Genomic DNA, 19,529 nt, shown 5'->3' on the forward strand with positions numbered 1-19,529 from the left:
ATATGAGTATGTGCAGCTTCATATGCGTGGAACTACCTTGACCACAAAGACCTGGATAGTTTCTTTGGTTTTATGCAGACTGAAAAAAGGCATATAAAAGAAACATTCCAAGAGAAACAGTGTCAATGCTGTTGAAATGCAGCTCTGGGAAATAAACAGAAAGCTATAATTTGTATTGACTCTTCAAAAGCTCATCAGAAAGTTGGATACACAGATTCTAACTGTACATGCTACCGAATAAGCAGAATCAGAAGCACCAGTAACTGCAAATCTGCAAGAGCTGAAGTAATGTCTGAATAAGCACCCTTCCAAATATCCTCTTGTTATCCTTACCAGATTAATCAGTCTTCTCATTGCATGTTCATGTGAGCAAATGCATTCACAGGGATCAAATCCACCTTCTGCCATGGCTCTCTGGATAAACTTGAACTTGTCTGTGAACACCTAAGAAGAATAAGAATAAAAGGACAATGAACTCTTTTTCAACTGACCTTATTTTCCAGGGACTCACACATCAAGTTTCAGTTCATTTAATGCCACGGTGAAAAAGCAAAACAAAGCAGGGTAATCCTATTATTCCTTTGGCAGTATGAATGAAGAAGTCTGGTATGTGCAGTTACATTTTGATGTTGCTGAAACACTGTCTCACACAAATTTTTTTTTTTGCAAGACTGTGTTTCTCCCCTGGGTTTTCTCACATACCAAAATGAAATACATCCTAACAAACACAAAGCACAAAGATTAAATTCTTGTCTCTCATCTGCACAGTGGGACTCTTAAGTGTACATACACAAATTGAAAGGTCGGGGAAACTTGTACTCCTAAACCCTAATAAACTGTTGGCATTCTCCTCAAGATCAACGTACAGGAAAATAATTTAAAACTCAGTTAAGTTTTTTTCTAAAGGAAACAATCATCTTTGTTGTATAACGAAAGCAAGCAGCAGGGGTACAAAAGTGAATGTACTTGGAAACACTTTAAAAATGGAGTTATGCACACTAATTTTAGATCAAAGAAGTAGGTTAATCACTTAGCAATACAGAACGCTCAAAGAAGCTATAATGGACATGGTAGAAAATAAATTCTAGATTATTCATCTGCTAAAACCACTTATACCAGACATGTCAGGTGTGTTCAAATGTATGTTCACTATTTACCAATAACTTTTCAGTGATTTAATTGAGACTCAAACCATGCAGCAGACTGCAAGGCATTTCTACCCTTGTGGTCAAATCTGGGATTGATTTCTCTCAAATGAGGACTCCTAAGATATATTAGGTAGTCCTGCAAAACCATACTTCAGAAATATTTTTCACTTGCCATCCGTAAAACTGTATTCAGAACGTGTAAGTGTTGCATGCACTCATGCTCTAATGTGACACAACTGGCAAGCTTGCAAAAAAGACAAACAGCAGTGCAGAGCAGACACAACCTCTCAGTTCCTAAAACAAGTACTTTATGAAGGTGCCAGCCATTTGATAAGGGTGGGCTGAATCAACAGATGTGTTCTGCAGTCATTGCCGATAAAAATTAACAGCCTCAATCATGCATGAGCATTTTAATGTTTCAGTGTCACTAGAAGAAAGAGGAATAACCGATATGTCTGTAAGACATCTTCATTCAACAGAATATAACACTGCTACAGTTCTACCCTCTTGGTGAGAGAAAAAAGCAAATGCCTTTCAGAAGACCTTCCTTTGTTAATGCCTACTATTCTTCTGAATAAATCTTACCATGCTGGAGAGAGCCAGAGAGTAAAAGAAACCGAGATATTTGTCTTAATTACGGATTTTGAACATCAATGTCCTTAATCTGTTACGGTCTCCACTTTTTAAAATGGAAACCGAAAAAGGGAAAAAAAAAGTTGAAGTGATGGAGGGAATTCTTTTTGCCTAGATACTAAGGAAGGATAATCTGGCTATGTAGTAAGATGGTGACTGAGAGATGACTTGATTATGTAGCACACAAGTACCTTTGAAAAGAAAACCAGGCCCAGGTATTGAATTTTTCAATGAAGAGGTAATCAAGAACCAGTAATTGGAAGCTGTAATTAACCAGATTGAAAAGGCATGCATTTTTACCATCACAGTAACTGATCGGTGCAACAAACTGCCCAAGAAGCCAAGTGTGGGACTTCCCACCACTCACTGCAGTCAGATATGCTTCAGTAAAATACAGGATACTGAGTAAAGCACAGAAGCACCTGAGTTCAGATAAAATGTTCTCCAATACAGAGGAGGTCAGATGACCTAATAATTCTTTTTAAGAATTATTGTAAGGCTACTACACTAACTTTCATGAAATTATGTCAGAACCACTAGAACCACATGATAGCAATAGAAGAAATTCTTTAACTACACAGTCTCCCTGAATAACATACCACACAAAGCAGAGCAGCATTTCTAAAACAATCTTAGGATAAGGAACAGACAAAAGAACTGATTACTAAACAGTGCAAAATAGCTTCTTTGGATATAATGCTGACATCCACAAGAAGGTATTTGAATAAGTGAAGTTGCAAAAAAAGGTATTTAATTGTAACTTGAAATAATTTAGAGGCCATAACACATAATAATGTCACAGCAATTAACAGACAAGTGTTTATACTATACAGGACTGAACAAAAATCAAACACCAAGTAAGAGTCACCACTGATAAAACCAGGCTAACATTCTCTACAGAGCATACAAGTGAAAAAAATTAGACAATAAACAGGAAAAGTTAATCTGTCATATAACATCATAAATTTAAGTGGAGGTGAACTAAAAGGAATTTACCCCAAGGCACCTGTACACTACAAATTACCTCAATGAGCTAAAGAAAGCACAAGACGCATCACCAAGTAAAATGCCATCCAAGCTTTGAACCAAAGATCTCTTAAAGCTTTCTCACCTTCACGTGATGCTGAAAGGAATCATCCTTTCTTTCCTCCAAGCCTGTAACAAACTCACTGGCAAAGAATCAAATATTGACCATGTATTTTGGGAACAGCACTACGTTTTCCCCTAAAAAAAGATGCTAAAATTAGGCTATTTTAATATGCTTAAAATCCAGGTAAATAGTTCTCCTTTATGCAATTATTTTTTGATGGAACTGAAGGAAACAGAGATTTTATACGTCTGCCCAATTACAAAGAAGAGAGAAACACTCTATACTATGATTTTCACTTGTAAAATGACACTCATGTCATTATTTCTCTTTCAAATATTCTTGAATTAACTGTTGTTTGCAACACACGTCAAATGCATAAAGTACCAAGCTTTGTAATCAGATTTTAAGCTTTATTAGCATTTTGTGACCATGTCCAAGAATAAGAGACTGGTATTTTTATACACCACAAAGCAGGATTTCTTGGCTCCTTAGGCAGCCTGTTTGTATCAAAATCCTGTTCCAGAACTGCAGCGTGCTTCCTGCCTGCCTCCCGGTACTTGCAATTGTCTGATCTCACGTCAGCAGCTAACTTGTTCTGCTCAGCTCTGACCTCTTTGCTGTGAGTCACACAAGCTCTCCACCTTCTGCAAATACAGTCGTTCTACACACAATCTACCACAGAAAAAAGGGAGTATGTGCTCTATTCTTTTCCTCCTGACTTAGAGTGAAATAAAATTATTGTAGCTTTCCTTTACTTATTTTTTCCAGTATGTTTTTCTGTTTATGGTCACCTTGTTTTCCTTGGAGTTGACAGAGCTGGTTTATATCAGCTGGTAGGATCACAGCAATTGGTAAGGCTATGATGTCAAATACCTGCCAGTCCTCTGACTGGCAGCGTCTTTTCTGCAACTCAAAATTAACATATTTTGGATTGGCCATATTACTGCTAGCACAGCATTTAAATCATAGCATTTACAAACAGCTGGAAGACATGGTCAGTAAATATGCCAAAGCTCTCTATGATAACAGCTGAGAAGATATCTATTATGGCCTCCAGACTAGCAAAGTGATAGAGAGCATAATAAAGGAGAAAATAGTAAACACGAACAAATATGATGTACCACCAGAGAGCCAATATGACCATTCCAGTGTAAAGAGGCCCACAGAGGTAATCATAAATAGAACTGCTGAAATTAAAAGACTGTGGTTGGAGTTTGAATTACTACAATTCAGGAGTAAAGTAGAGGATGGCCTCTGATGATTTAAGTCAGAAATAAAAGCCCCCCACTACTTTTTGACTTGAGTATAGATTTAAAATTGCAGCCAGTGAAGCCATATGGAAAATATTTCCAGTCTCTGATGCTGATTTAAAAAACAGCATTCTCAGTTATAGTAACTACTGTAAATTGTTTCTTTTATTATCTTCCCCACTCCCAGCCCTACAGCAGTGTGTTATACTTTATACATCCTACTATCAAACCCACAATTTTTATGGCTACAATCTGGCTTGGGGTGGGGGGTTTGTCCCTAGAGACTGTTCTGTATTTTGAATTATTGCAATGACTATACATTATCTCCCAATTCTGCAACACCACTCCTGAGTAAATAGCATGCAGCTGGTGAGCTCTGGGAGACAGAAATTATACTCTGCCTTCTCCACTGTAATCATTACAAAACTGGATTCCTTTCTATCGTGAAGGCAAACAATAATGTTTGCACATTTTCCATGTGCTAGATGCCCTCCAATGTGACTCTAATATGATGAATATGATTAGCAAGATGGTCAAAGTGTACACATTGGTCATATCTACTCCTTGGTATAAAAGACTGTGTAAAAAGTATTTATCACTCCAGTATTTGAAGAAACACTCACTTTATATGATACATAAATCAGAGTTACTACAGATTTATCACGGACTAAACTAGGTATCTTCAGCATCAAAACATTAAGCTCATCAACTCTTTTCCTTCCTGGATCCAGGCACTTAAAATGTAGACTATCACAAGCATGATAAATACAATGGCTGAAGATTCCCCTGCTAACTATTTTCACTGTGTTGATATTTTCCTGAAGATTGAAGGTAAGAAATCCTTGGGAGCAAAAATACCTCATAGCACAGCAGGCAAGTGACATAATCTTGTCACATTACCTTAAAGAGAAACAAAATCCTATTCAGATCCTTGCTACTGTTTTTCAGCCAACTGCGATAACTTGGAACACAACTGTCAAATACCTCTAAGAAGCCATCAAGTTCATTTTACTTCTGAATTCAGTTTGGGAGAAGTGTGGCAGAACAAATAAAAATATGTATGAAATCTAAAATAAAATTAGATAAAAAAAGCAAATTAATTGCTCTGCCTCTTGCAGGCATTCTGAAAAATTATAAAGGGCTAAAATAGCAAAAGCCATATACAGAGCATGAATGATTCACTACCCCAAAGATAAAATGCTCATTTTAATCTTATTGTCAGAGGCGGAACACCTCCCTCCTGCACTCATCCATTATCTACTATAGTATTTAGGTTTCCTTAAAAATTATGTGCTCCCTTTCCTTTTCACCTGCATCTAAGCCGTACTAGTATCCATGTCTTCTCACAATACCTGACTCTTTTTGTAATTCTTCTATTCACAGCATGCTCCAAGTTTGGTTCTTTTGTATAATCTTTCCCATCTCCAAATGACCTCCAAATATTTTCTTATAGAATCTAAAACATCTTGTACATTGGCCTCATATGGCATAACATAATACCCTTGCAATCCTGAACATCAAGTCCTGTACCAGGCACTGGGACTGTGTGACTGTAGTACCCATTAACTCAGGGAGTGAAAATTTGCTTCTAGCAGGAAGAGACTGGTGTGATAAGTTCCTCCTAAAACTCCTGATCACTGCTTTTATAGGAATCTCTTCTCCTTGGCCATTCTGTCCCCCTAGGTACTGTGAGCACTCAAGGGGTAACTGGGACCCCAGCTGACTCATTACTGGGCATTTCAAAATACCTCTGGGTACAGTTGATTACTCCAAAATCCATGTCTAATCCTGCTTCTTCTAGGGAGGGGACACACTGAACCCTGCCTAGTCATACAAAGTGCAATTCAACATCTGTTAGCTGTACAGTAAAATAACAGATAAAGGTATATGCAGTAGGGCAACACTGTTTACTGGTGACCAACCAACCAAGTGAAGCCAAAATATTCCGAAACAGTGAATCCCAGACAAACTCAGAATTTTCTGTATTTGTTATATAATGCATTTTCCTGCTGATTACCATCTTTTGTAGTATTTGTACTTCATGCACATCCCACCCTCTTGCAGAATCCTGAGTGTTTTGTTACTCTTCTGATGAACTACCTACATCCAAATCACTACCCTATTATTTAACTTCCCATTATTTCAGTTGTACAGCTAAACTTCCTGAGTAAGACAGGGCAGGGAATTGTATCCACTGATTTCTGCATGTGTTTCTTCAGACTAGATTGCAGCACAGAGGGGGGAAAACAATATGCATGGATTTTGGGGTTTTCTCTTTAAAAAGCCAAACAGATGTATGTATACATAGGACTGGCTGATTTCACCAGCACACAGCTTGTAAAAATAAATTAAATTAAATTGTAAAAATTCTAGTTCAATTGCTACATCCATAAATGCAACACATTTCCTATCACCAGAGCAGTATAAAGGAGGAACAAGGCAAAAATGGTAGCAGAGGAAGGCAAACTACAGGAGAGTGTAAGGAAACAAAAGCATTAGTAGTTGAATAGGGAAGAAACGTCACAAAAGGAACTATGAGAATAGGGAGAAAACTAAAGAGAAAAATAAGAAGTACTTTAACATAAATAAATGCTATTCTGTTTGAAGTTAACAGGGGCATGATTCTATGGCAATAGAACCCGCGCTAAAGAGAAAGACACCACACTAAATCAAAATCAATCCAGAAGCCAACAGCCTGACATAAGTAACCAGTGGAGGTGGTCTTCATTTTTTATAAAAAAGTTTTAAATTATTGGGGTTTAAAACTAGCAAAAATAAGCTTGAAGTTTTCTAGGAAAACTTCCTTTACAAAGCAACTTCCTCTGCTCAAACAAGGCTAAAAATAACTTCTGCAAAGAAGAATCTTGTATACAAATTGATACTAATTAAAACATTGCAAGGATCTCTTCTCCTCTATTACTGTAATTTAGACAGCTCAAGTAAATATTCCCTCATAGAACTAAGGCCTGAAATATGGCAACATTATATTTGGCTTTTTTATAATGTTGATTTTTAATCCCTTTTATTAATAACCCAAGAGAAGCTCTCTCTCGTCATCTCTTTCACACTTTCAGCTGCACTCTATTTTTACTCAAACAAATACTATGACTCTCATCAGATTTAGTGCACCAGGACCTAGTAGTTCTGCATCACCACAGATCTCTAGAGAACTACTGATGATCTTTTTCTACCAGGCCTCCTCCTGGGCATAAAACTGAATTTTCAGGTCCAAAAAAAAAAACCCAAAACCAACTGACTAACTGGGCAGCAAAAGCAGAGCAACAGGATATGAATGTGGGTCCTGCCAGAAGGAGAGCTGCCACAGTAAAGCACAGCTCCAATTACAGCTTTCTTCAACTAATTGTCCCAGTTCAGACTACCCATTTAGCTTTTCTAGGGAAAAAAGCTGCAGTGATTTTGATGGCTGATTCCAAAGTAGGTTCCTAGGCATAGAACACTTTCACGGTATAAAGCAACCATCTCCACTCTCCTTATAATTCCAGGGGGTGGGGGGAGAGCAGCTGGGTTTGTACTTGAAAGCATCAGCGTGTCTTCCTGGACTTCCAGCTGTAGCCTAACAAGTTGGCAAGTATTTTTTAGCACTACAACTTTTCTCAGGATAATCAACAAGATCTAAGATGAAATAACTCTTCAATGCACATTGAGCTAAGCCAGTTCCCTTCCCCATGGAAAAGTCAGTGCTTGCCAATACATACACATGGAAGCACCTGGTGGAGCTCTTGTTGGAGTCAACCAAGTTGACTGACACTGGTCAAGTAGGAGCTCCACAAGAGAAATGCTCACCCAGCCACATCCTGCTCAAGGCATACTAGTTGGGTAACTTTGCTACTGTCCCACAAATCACCTCATAAGTAAACAATGAATTCATTTTCCAGTGTCACTCATCTGGTGTTTCTTAAAGATGCAAACATAATACAAAACAACTCCTTAAAAATAGGACAAAGCCAAAGAAAGTAAGAAATGCTGAGCCAGCCACTAAAGGGTACAACAGTACTACATCTGAAATCAGGGAAGGAGCTTTTGAGAAGGGACACTTGAAGCTGAGAAGTAACTAGTAAAAGTCTCTCTGAGGTATTTTCCTGGTGGTCTTACAGGACTACTAGAGCACTGATACATCCCTTGTCTTCAATGTGTGACCACCACAATATTCTGAGCATTGCTGGGTTGCTAACATTTTTACCCTGAAGTGGACATTTGGAGCTGCTCTGTGTGGGGCAGAATATTCTTCTGAGCCCATCTGCCAACAACAGTGCTAGCACCTAGAGCAGTGAAGCAGCAATCAGAGCATAAAAACATCAACTACTTATAATTATGGTCAAAGCTCTTTCACAGCCAAGCATCACCACCCTTCTCAAACTGAAGCATGTGAAAAAGTTCACACCCCTTCAAAGAGTGGCAGGATCTAATAAGAACCTGGCAGGAAACTTACTATTTTTGGGCTGGGCTAACCAAGGTTACAGGTACACTGAGGTGCATCAGTTCAACACAGAATGGCATATCAGGGAAATACAGAAGATTGTAGAGATGCTTCTTTCAGCATAGTTAAGTCTCGTCAGTGTCAAGTACCACTCTCAGAGGACAAGAACCTACTCACTGAAACTCCTCACTGCTCCTGTACTGTTTGCCCCCTCCTCTTTTATGGTCAGACTCCAGTATGTCAGGACAAAGATTTCAGGCTTTAAAGGCAATAAGGCTGATGTCAGTGACCAAAACTGAACTCCCTGAGGGAGCTAAATAAGATCTACCAAGATTAAAAAAAGCTATTTACTTAGTCCCATGCAGGTGGCTCAACATTTCCTCTGGGCAACACTTGAAAAGGAGCTAATTATGCACATACAGTCATGACCAAAAAAGCAGTCCAGCTATTTTAGAATTCATTTACTGATATTTGATACACAATGTTATTACCAAATTCCAGCCGTCAGCTTTGGTCATCCTTTTGTTAAAACGATGACATTTTTCTGAAAGAAAGCTCTCAGAATATGAAAACCAATTAAGAGAAGATGTCAGTGACAGAGTATTGTCCAAGAATAATACTCTCTTTCTGCTAAGTAAATGCTTCAGCTTCTTCTAGTGTAGAAGACTGACAGTGGTCTAGGACAACAAAGTTATTCCTATTGTACTGAGTAACTAATGGCTATTAATAATTTTATTTCACATGTTAACTCAAAAAGGTGAGCTATCCTCTGCAAAATTACTAACACATTATATTTCAACCAGTTTACAGAGCAAACTGGGAGCCCTCTTCTGTGGTCTTCAGTAAGGCAAGAACTCTGACTTTCATTGTGCTTCCACCTCAATACTAAGTAGAAAACCTGGGCATATTAGCTCACTCTCCTGATCTTGGTTAGTGTCTCCAGCATTACAGGCTGCCTCACTGTTTGCTGACATTCCTCCTCCCATTCTCAAACAACGGCCAATCTCCCAAATTCAGCACTCCTGCAGCTGTATGAGTGATGCACTGCTGCAGGAAGCAACACATATTAATCCTGAAAACCCTGCTGGCAGTACTTCTGCATCAGCACCGCAAGGACACCCATGCTGTGCCACGCCAAGCAGGGCCAAAGGCTTGTGCTGCTTTGGCAGGCCAGATTCTGAGCAAGGAGCTGCACAGGGAAGAGGAGCACACCTTCCAGGGGACAGACAGCAGCTGCACAGGGAACAGGAGCACACCTTCCAGGGGACAGACAGCAGCTGCACAGGGAACAGGAGCACACCTTCCAGGGGACAGACAGCAGCTGCACAGGGAACAGGAGCACACCTTCCAGGGGACAGACAGCAGCTGCACAGGGAAGAGGAGCACACCTTCCAGGGGACAGACAGCAGCTGCACAGGGAACAGGAGCACACCTTCCAGGGGACAGACCTGCTTTTGCAGGGAAGCAAGAATAAATAGTACCCTTACAGACGGAAAATTGCAGAGAAGAGGATCTCGTACTAGCCCCCCATGGAAGAGGAAAAGGAAACCAGACTGTACTGTTTATTACCCCACCCGAGAGATGTTTTGGGCTTCATAGTACAAAACTAATTATTTACTTTAAAAAGTATTTAAAAGTATGCTCCCATAAGAAACTATATAACCTATTGTGCTGGTTTTGGCCATTGAAACATGACTTTGGTGTGTCTCAGTGTAACCTTTTTCTTTTACAGACTGAGCAGAGTGGCCCTGAGCTAACCACGAGCAGCCTGGCAGTTACTGAAGCTCAGGTGGCCTGCAGTAATTCATTATTTCAAATTATGCTTTTTTAAGTGTTCATCATTCAGAAATTTTTAGACACTTTGTCTCTTTGCAAAATTAAACATGAAAAAAGTCTCTTATTCACTCCTTTACAAAAAACATACAGTTTCAAAACTTCTTCCAGCAAATGTAGCCCTAAACCATAAGCTACTAAGCTTTTTTTATACTAGTATATTAAGTGTACAATTGTTTGCATTAAAAAAAAAAACACCTTACTAAGTCCTTAAAACTATAAAAATGCACTATTCCTTAATGTCACTCTGATCACATACAAACACAAAATTACACTGAAATTCTTTGGAATACTTTCATTACTTCTTTTCTCCAGGGATGACATATGTTTCTAATAACTTGCCACTGAGCAAACAGATTTAACAGGGTAGTAGCATGCTGAGAAAGATAGCAGGATTTTCAATTTTCAGATGAAAGAAGCTCTATTCCCTGGCAGCCCTACTCCTAACCCCTTTAGGCCAGATCAAATTTTATCTGAAGCTAGCTGGTGCCTGTCTTCAACTTCAATGGAAGTTGAATCAGGGTTTTTTTTTACATACCTGCAGTAAACAATTTGAAGCTTATCAATTAGAATTTTTTAAATCGGTATTTATACCAGAGGGAATCTGTAGCAATTAACAGGATTTCTGGACTTGGTTATTTACATATGTTTAGCTAACAGATGACCCAGTTTTTACCAGAGGATATCATCCATCTAATTCAGCAGACTCACAGACTAGTTTAGATTATCAAAAGGAAAGTGTTATGCAAATTACACAATACTCCCCTGCACCTACTAGCAACAAATTTTAAAATCCATTATATTAGTTTGCACAACAAAAATCTATGGTTCTGTTTCACAAGATCAGGATTAGTTTGCAACACACATTTTACCTTTTTTGCTCTGCCATTTTCGTACAGAAAATAATGTATTTTTCATTTTTAGACACTTTTGTTCTACATACTAATTTGAAGCTAAGCCATCTGACAATCTCCATGGCTCAAAAATGTCTCTTTTATGTAAGAAATAGAATAATATAATAATAATATCTCTACATTTCACAGAGCTCTCTGTGTTTACCTAGTATTTTCAAATAAGGTTCTTAATTATGGGTCACATCTGATCAGTCTCATCTAGATATCAGGGCGAGGAACCCCCAACAACACTGTAATCACTTGCACTGGAATTCTTGTTAAAGTAAGGCTGCTCACACCAGGAAGCTTTCTATCCCACTTGATTTAGTTCAAATGCTTGAAGAGCTAACCCCAACTTTTCTTCACACCTTCATGTAATTTCATTCAGACAGCTGTTTTTTTCCCTAAATAACATTTTAATGTGTGAAAAAACCCCATAAATTACTTTATCAAGTTGTCTAAAAATATTTCCCTACTAAAAATAATGATTTTATGATTAACTAATGGGAAATATATGGACATACACATGTGAACATATGAACAAAAAGACCAAAGCTCTAATACTAGAGGTCTGTATTTCACAAAGATTCAACAAATAATGTAAATGTGCATTGCAGCTGCTTATATAATGTAAATGGTTGCTGCTACATTTTTGTCCAGCTTTTCTGGTTTTTTTTCTGATAAAAACCTTTTCTTTCTGAGGAGCGCTCAGTGGTTTGGATCTGACATTTGTCTAGAAGCTTTATAAAGTAAGAATGAAACTATATTTAGCTCCAGAAAGCCATACTTTTTAACGCATGCAAAGCTGCAGAAGAATCAGAAATAATCTTAATGAGGAGAACTTTTATCAAGTGTAATTCCATCTGTTCCCACCCAAATGGGACTAATTTGTTCAATTATCTATAAAAATACCAGTTAGACACTTAAACAAAAGCTTCTGAAGCATATCTGTTCAATTAACAACAATGCAAATGCACAATCACTCAATCATGCCAAGGGCTGGTCCCCTAAGCTCTTCAAATCTTTTATGAAAAGCCCCATCAATCATCACTAAGGGACCTTTTTCTTGCCCCAGTCTCAGCCAGCAGTGTGGAATAGATGGTGGGAATAGGGAAGAGGATAGGACTATATTTCTTCTCTTACTGCTAGCAGAACTTTGCTGTTCTGTCAGCAAAGTAAGACTAACACAGCTGACACACACTGATCCTTCTCCTGTCCCTGACTGTATTCCTTCATAATGAGGAGCTAAGGAGTCTTCAAATGAGGCTCACTGGGAACTACGGATGCTAGCTGTTGATGAGTCAAGGCATATAGGCTGAAGGAGCTGGGAAAATAATTCCTTTTTCTTTTTACCTGAACAAGGACTGCAAGATTTAGCTCTGTGACAGAGCCTTAGAATGTTTTCTTAGCTTCCACTGTACTTACAGAGGGTTTGGGAGTACTTGGATTTTCCAAGAAGTTTTAGCATCCTGCAGAATCAGGTGCCTCATTAACAACTAGATGGATCTGTATGCATTCGTAAATTGAATCTCTAACCCAGAAAGTTAAGACAGAAAGCATGTTTAACATCAAGTGTAATATCAAGTATGTAAATGCAAATATGCAGAGTCTGTAACAGCATGTATGCAAAGTAGGCTCACAGGCTCTCTGAGCTTTGTCCCAAGCAGAAAATGGCCAGAAGACAACAACCTTTATATGCATAAATGCATCTGCCAAACGCATAATATTTATCTTATAAATATTACAAATATTTATTTTCACATTTCTTGTCACGAGGAATGTGATAAACGTTCAAAACATAGTGAGTAAGAATGTGATACTTGGTATTGTCAGGGCACTGTGACATTTGCCATTCATATGCATTTATATAAGAAGAGAAGATCTTGCTACCTTCATTGTGCTAGCCCTGTGAAGTCTCATGATATTGTTAGGTGAAATTCTGGCATGACAAACTTTGGCAGAGACAAAACTTGGTCTGTAAGAATGTATGTCAAATACCCATAATATCTAGGAAGGAAAATTCTAAACGTACAAACATAGTTTTATTACACATCTGTTATGCAAATAACATTCACACACCACTTATTCTGAAGTTTAAATATATGAAAGTAGGAAATGAGAAATTAATAACAAAACCAGAAGTCAGTTAGAAACTAACTTTCTCCAAAACTAAATACCAACTTTTTGAAAGCAGGTAAAATAGTTTAAATATTATTGAAGCACAATGAATTGTTTTAAATGTATAATACTTATTTAATAACAATTGTATTATTCTCATTTTTCCCTTAGAATAAAAGAACATGGACTGCAGAATATTGCTCATGTAACTGGGCCATGCAGTTTGGAACTTAATGGACTTGATTGTGGTTTATGTAAGGTGTTGCAAAACCACCACAATGTGCACAATATAAAGAATATTATAGAACCTTGTCTATTATATTTATTTCTATAGTCAGCAAAATAGTATCCAACCAGGCTAAAAAAAGATCCACCCAGAGCTACAAAACGGCTCCTACCATCATCTCAGTTCTACAGCAGACGGGGGCTTATGGTCCCCAATGGGTCAGGGTTGTCCCTGCTGGTCTGAGAAGCATGTGCAACAAGAAAATGGAATTACCACTAACACATCCAGTATAACTTTGCTGTTACTTCGCTCCTTATACAAAACAATCTTAAATGATTTAAAATACAGAACTCTGTACCACTTGGGAGTTAGGCAAACACTGTAAATCTTGTCTTTTACAAAGGGCAAAAAGAACCAAAGATGTTGGACTCACCCACCACAGTGGTACGGGAAAGAACAGTGGTCAGAAGTGAACCAACTAATGAGTGCTAACATTACAATTCATTTCATGTTGCAAACTGCTTCTACCACTTCAAGCCTCACTGTCAGCAACAGTAACTTTTTAAAATCAAAGACTGATTTCTTTCATCTCATTGAGTCACAGAAACTGGATGAAATTATCAAGGATATAGGAAGAAATAAAAAAGTAAAACTCATCTCCCACACTTCTAATTATTTTGAACTTATGCCTGCTTTTAGAATGTAAAGTAAATGAGTAAAGGTGAACAGCACACTAATAACTAAGCATTTAAATACTTCTAATACATAACCCATTAACGCTCACTAAAGATACACACCTTCCCCAGTAGGCACACTAACAACATGAAAGTAAAATGCTATTAAGACCCAAATGTTAGATTGTCCTTGCCTCCAAAAACAGGAGTTGGCTTTCAAGACTTATCTATCTGCGTAGATCTGGATGTTCAGACAGTATTCATCCACAAACAGTCTACAGTCTAAAAGGCAAACCTGAAGACATTTGACTAGGCAAACAGGTGTTTGTTGAGAAACCAAAGTTTTTGATGTAGGTCTCGCACCACATTCACGCTGGTTAGCCAAGGCCTCAGAACTGCCATGGAAGGCAGTGGATGAGCTGCAGGGCAGGATAGCTGAGGAACCCAGCACAGTGGCAGCAGCAGAAAAATAACTATATCTTGTGCTCTCCAAGGCCCATATACCCCTTCTTCACTGATTCCCTAGGAATCACATATTCGAGCATACATGAAGAGCTCCTGGCAGCAACCCAATCTTTACTAAATTAACAGCAGTGTGATACCGTCCTATTCCCGAGATTATCTTTCACATGACATTGTTTCATCTCTCCGACTTCAGCTGCACCCTGTTCGTAAAGCAGGGAGCAGCCCGGGAGCACATATCCTGGTGTCTGCACGCCACTGCCAGCTTCTTTTAAAGAGAAAAACCTAAAGCTCTTTGGCTCAAAGTATCAGACTGAGATCCTTTAAGGAAAAAAAGAAAATCGACAGTAGAGTGCCACTTCACATTAAAATCCCCAATAACCAGAAAAACCACAATCAGACCAGCCAGTAAGAAGACAAGCCGACGTTTCTCTGGTTTGGAAAAGAAGGAGAGCTGCCTGACACCGAGTGGAGAGGCTCCGGCTCCCCGGTGTTTACCTTCCCCGGCACCCGGCTAAGCGCCCGGCGGCGGGGACGTTTCTGCACTTCAACAGGCTTGAAGTTACCCCGCAGCCCCCCCGGGGTTCCGCCGCCACTCCCCGGCCCTCGCCGCGCCCGGCGGACGGAGGGTCGGGCGAGGATGTCCGCGCAAACCCCCAGCCGCCGCCAGCCCGCGCCCTCCCGGGCCCGGCGGCCCCGCTCACCGTTCTCCGGCCGCCGTCGCGGAGGGCTGCGGGGGCGGGGGCAGGCGGTACCGCGGCGTGCCGGGCGGCCGCAGTGCCGGACAACGCGGCGGCCATAAAATAATGCTCCGGTAGGTCAGAGCGGAGAGGACGCAGGGACAGGACTGCTGTAGGGCCAGGTGTGCCAGGGGGTCCGCCACAGCCCCCGCGGCCAGGGCTCCGCGCCCCCGGCACAAACACGGTCACTTCGGCTGCTTGGCCCCAGCCATCCTCACCGGAGGGTGAGGGAATTTACAGGGTAGTTTCTCATCTTCAAATGTAAAGCCTGTTCAGGAGCTCGTGACTCACGGGCTTCTAAGCAATTAAAGTATGCATCAAAATAGATATTTAGATGCTGTGAATGAAGTTAGAAAGGAAAATCAGATTGTGACTTCTCAGTCAGCCAAGGAGAGGCAGTGTCATACTCCCAATACAGAAAGATGGACCACATCCTGTCTTGGGAGACACTGATACTATGCAATAATGCAGTGGGGATTATACAGGGGAGAAAATCTTGCCCTCCAATATTTCCAAGGCTGTCTTACCCCCTCCAAGCCAGGAAACAAGGACAGTACTGCAACTGGAGTGAGAAGGGAGGGTTGGATAGAAGTTGCAAGTGCTCTCAAGTTGGTACCCCTGACCAGTGCCACAAAGCCACACATATGTGACCCACATGTGGCTGTTCTCATTACTATTTGCAGTTGTCATGGGGTTTTCAAGCCTCCTTTAGTGGCAACAGGTTCTGAAAGTTTTTTCCTAAATTTGGGTGCCTAGCCTATGCTACTTTGTCTTGGATGCACTGCTGGTTGGCAGCCTTGCATGTCCAGCCATCACTGGTGCACAGAGCCACCTCTCTGAAAGATGCAGGTAGACTAACTCTTCCCAGTTAGGTCTGGCCCTGGACATATCCATTCCACTTCTGAGAGTCAGGAGGTAGGCTGCCTTTCTGTAGCAATGCCACATAGTCCTGATTTGCTGTGCATCTTGCCTCTTCTTTCCCATGTTTTAGTCCTTTCTCTTGTCTTAGCACCCAACTAAGCAGTGACAATACTGAAAAGGGAGGCAAAGTACTGACACAAAACCAGGCCATCACACAAAAAAGCTAAAATATGCAGAACTTGTATCATCTTGTTTACCTCAATCCAGGGAACTAAGACTCTGGTAAGGCACTAGGGATGTTAAAACTTATCTTTAATTTGGAAGTATGAAACTATATCTCTTCAATGTTTCCCGGGAGAACAGGTTGTTCTCCCGGGAAACATGTACAGCCTGTTCAGGAATTTGGACTGCAACAGGAACCATGAACATTGGCAATATCAAGGTATGCATGCCTTGAAGTTTACTTTGGCTTTCATGGCCAAACACTAAGCTAACTTAGACAATGGTGTCAGAGGGTAGTCATAGGAAGAATGATCAACTGTTAGCTGGATCCTTCTTCCAGCTCTCCCACAGCCATTCTCCTAACCCTTCACCAGGAGCAAGCCATCCTTGAAACAAGCAAAGGCAGCTTCTCAATACCATTAACCAGTCTTGCCTATCTGTCTCCCACACCTCATACACAGGGCTAGCCATTGTTCTAGAAGATGGATCTGAGATCCTGAAATCCCCAAACCAAACACAGCTTACCATTAGTCCTGATTCAAACAAGAGAGGAGAGAAATGCCAATTGCACAATAGCAGAGAGGAGGGTTCCTTCTGCCAAGCTGAGACAGAAATGCCAAACATTTCTATTTTCTTGCCAAACAGCTCTTGGACAATGTCAAACAGCAGTTACTAAAATGATAGCAGGCATATTTGGAGGAACCATTGAAACTGGCGAGAGAATCTCAGTGATTCATTCTTGGAGAACTGAATTTGAACAACCTAGAACTGGAAGGGCAAGACTAAGTGAGCTGGAGCAGCACCATGAGATGCCTTGTCAGAAATAATATGAGCCTGCAAAGAGTCTATATAGGAGAAGAAGGAGTTGAGAGTGATAACAACTGAGTGATCTGCAAGAAAGCAGTATGCAGTGGTGGCACAGCTAGAGCTCAGATGTCTTCCTCCCTTTGAATCAAATGCAGCCTTCTGAGGCCTCAGTGCATTATATCTTTCTGGCTCATTTCTCACATCACCCCATCCAGATTCTTGCATTATGTCTGGTAATGTCTTGTAATTGTGCCTTGAAGAGGTGTGCAAGCAGCACTACCTGGCTGGCCCCGCTGGGTGAGATAAAAGCTACCCCTCCCTACTCTCATTTCTTCACCCATGTTGTGTGCTGCGAAGCTCAGCATATCTGAAAATAGTTTTACTTACCTGGTCTCAGTAAAAAGCTGAGAGTTTTTTCCAGTATCCTGCATTATTTGCACTGTCTTTTGACAGCAAAATAGCCATTGTTTTCCTGATTATTTTTCTTTGTTCAACATATATGCTTCCATTTGCATATTTGGAAATACGGGAAGCTGATTGGTCTAATGAAGGATGGATTTGTGAAAGGGTTATCCTCATGTATGAAACTTCAGAGGATGAACTGTCAAGGAAGAGGGGCAGGCAACAGGAACCACAGAAAGTAGAGACCAGGAGCAAGAGAAACAATGTATAAGCGTATTACTTTCAAATCAGCAAGAACATACAGGTAAGCAGAAAGTAGCTGGGTATTTTACATAAAACATTCTGCCAGAGCATCTCTCAGAATTTGGCCCTCCTGGTTCCCACGGGCAAATGAACAAGGCATAGCAGGCACTGATTCTATCTCAGCTTCCTACTCCCAGACTTCAGCCATCTGCTCCCCCTTACACTCACAAATTTAGTGCACAACACAGCAGTAAAACAAGATCCTGATATGGAGGCTATTTTCAACTCACTCTATGAAGTCTCCATTCTGGCAGTCAAACTATGATGAAAACAGCGATGTAGACTACTGTAGGAACAAAGCCATGAGATGCATTCAAAATCAGGTAGTAACAGGGATAGAATGGTGAATCTACTGATTTTGGCACACTAAAAGAAATGTGCTGCCCACTGTCAAACTAAAACTATGAAGACAACTGATTAAAGAGCAGAGGATGGTAATATTCCTTCTGCCAAAACCCTTTACAATGGAGGAGGGTGGAAGTTGAGCAAAAGTTACTATACATTCTCTACATCCATAATCTGAAAGTAGTGTGTGTTGGGCATTTTGTAAAGCAACAGGCAGGTGTCACATTCCACATGACAGTGCTAGCTTTCAACTTTTCTACCTCAGTAGGCAATGGTAAAGTAGGAGTCATGTTGGTGATCTAACTTGCCAAATAATGAATGAGCTTGTTTGCAGACACCCAAGAACATTACTTTTCCCATTCTCAAGTTCTTTTTCTGCTGATGTTCTTTTCATCTTTGCTGCATAAGTCATGTCACTTGGCATTGTATTGCTGACATCCAGGTACTCTGTGGAGTGGAAATTGTTCATCTGCAATTCATGCAGTTTCATCAGATCTGAAAAATGACCTAGAAATGGGACAAATCCTCCTAATGTAACTCCTTTTCTGCCTGCTCCCTCTTTTCTTGCATGCAGTTCATAATAAGTAGATAATGCTATTCTAAGAAGGAATCTGCAGGAAACTCTGCTGCAAATTTTGATACCAAAGAACCATTTGTAAGAGGTCTTCAAAATGGTCTGAAAATGGCACCTAGGAAGCGGAAAGGAAAGATTATTAAATATCCTTGTAGCATCAAGGTAAGAGAGGCCTTTGGGCAGCAACACTGGGATTTTTGGAAAAGGAAATCTAATTTTGGAAAAAGAAGCCAAGTCCTTAAAAAAGTTGTCTGCAAGCATTCCTAGAATTCAGCTGGGCTGGCATCTCACAAAGCTCTGGAGAATTGAAAAGCACTTTGGGACACTAGGCAGCAAGCCTGTGAATTGGCTGGCACAAAGACTATATTGTGTACTTATGTTAATTTTACTGATATTTACTCATGTAATCACCGCTGAACCAAATTGATACTGCCAGATTTTCTGTCAATGTGCAGATCTGAACTTAACAAACACTCAACTGTAATTGTCAGAACTCACAGAAAAAATATG

General features: G+C 40.1%; 1 protein-coding gene across 4 annotated transcripts in view; it reads right to left on the reverse strand.

Annotated features, from left to right (window-relative positions):
• SMIM14 (small integral membrane protein 14) overlaps nt 1–19,529 on the reverse strand; it is a 54,469-nt gene that overhangs the window by 22,826 nt on the left and 12,114 nt on the right. Inside the window, exons 1-2 of one of the 4 annotated variants that reach the window (XM_041459527.1) lie at nt 15,470–15,515; nt 334–444 (exon numbers count right to left, since the gene is read on the reverse strand). In XM_041459527.1, the coding sequence (XP_041315461.1) occupies nt 334–408 (75 nt within the window). In that variant the 5' untranslated portion in view covers nt 409–444; nt 15,470–15,515. Of the gene's footprint in view, nt 1–333; nt 445–2,892; nt 2,912–15,263; nt 15,288–15,469; nt 15,516–19,529 lie in introns of those variants that run through there. The other 3 variants (XM_041459553.1, XM_041459545.1, XM_041459536.1) reach the window with 3 other exon arrangements.

The sequence above is a fragment of the Pyrgilauda ruficollis genome, unplaced genomic scaffold (assembly GCF_017590135.1).
Source record: "Pyrgilauda ruficollis isolate IOZ18807 unplaced genomic scaffold, ASM1759013v1 scaffold1, whole genome shotgun sequence".
In the NCBI taxonomy this organism is placed as follows: domain Eukaryota; kingdom Metazoa; phylum Chordata; class Aves; order Passeriformes; family Passeridae; genus Pyrgilauda; species Pyrgilauda ruficollis.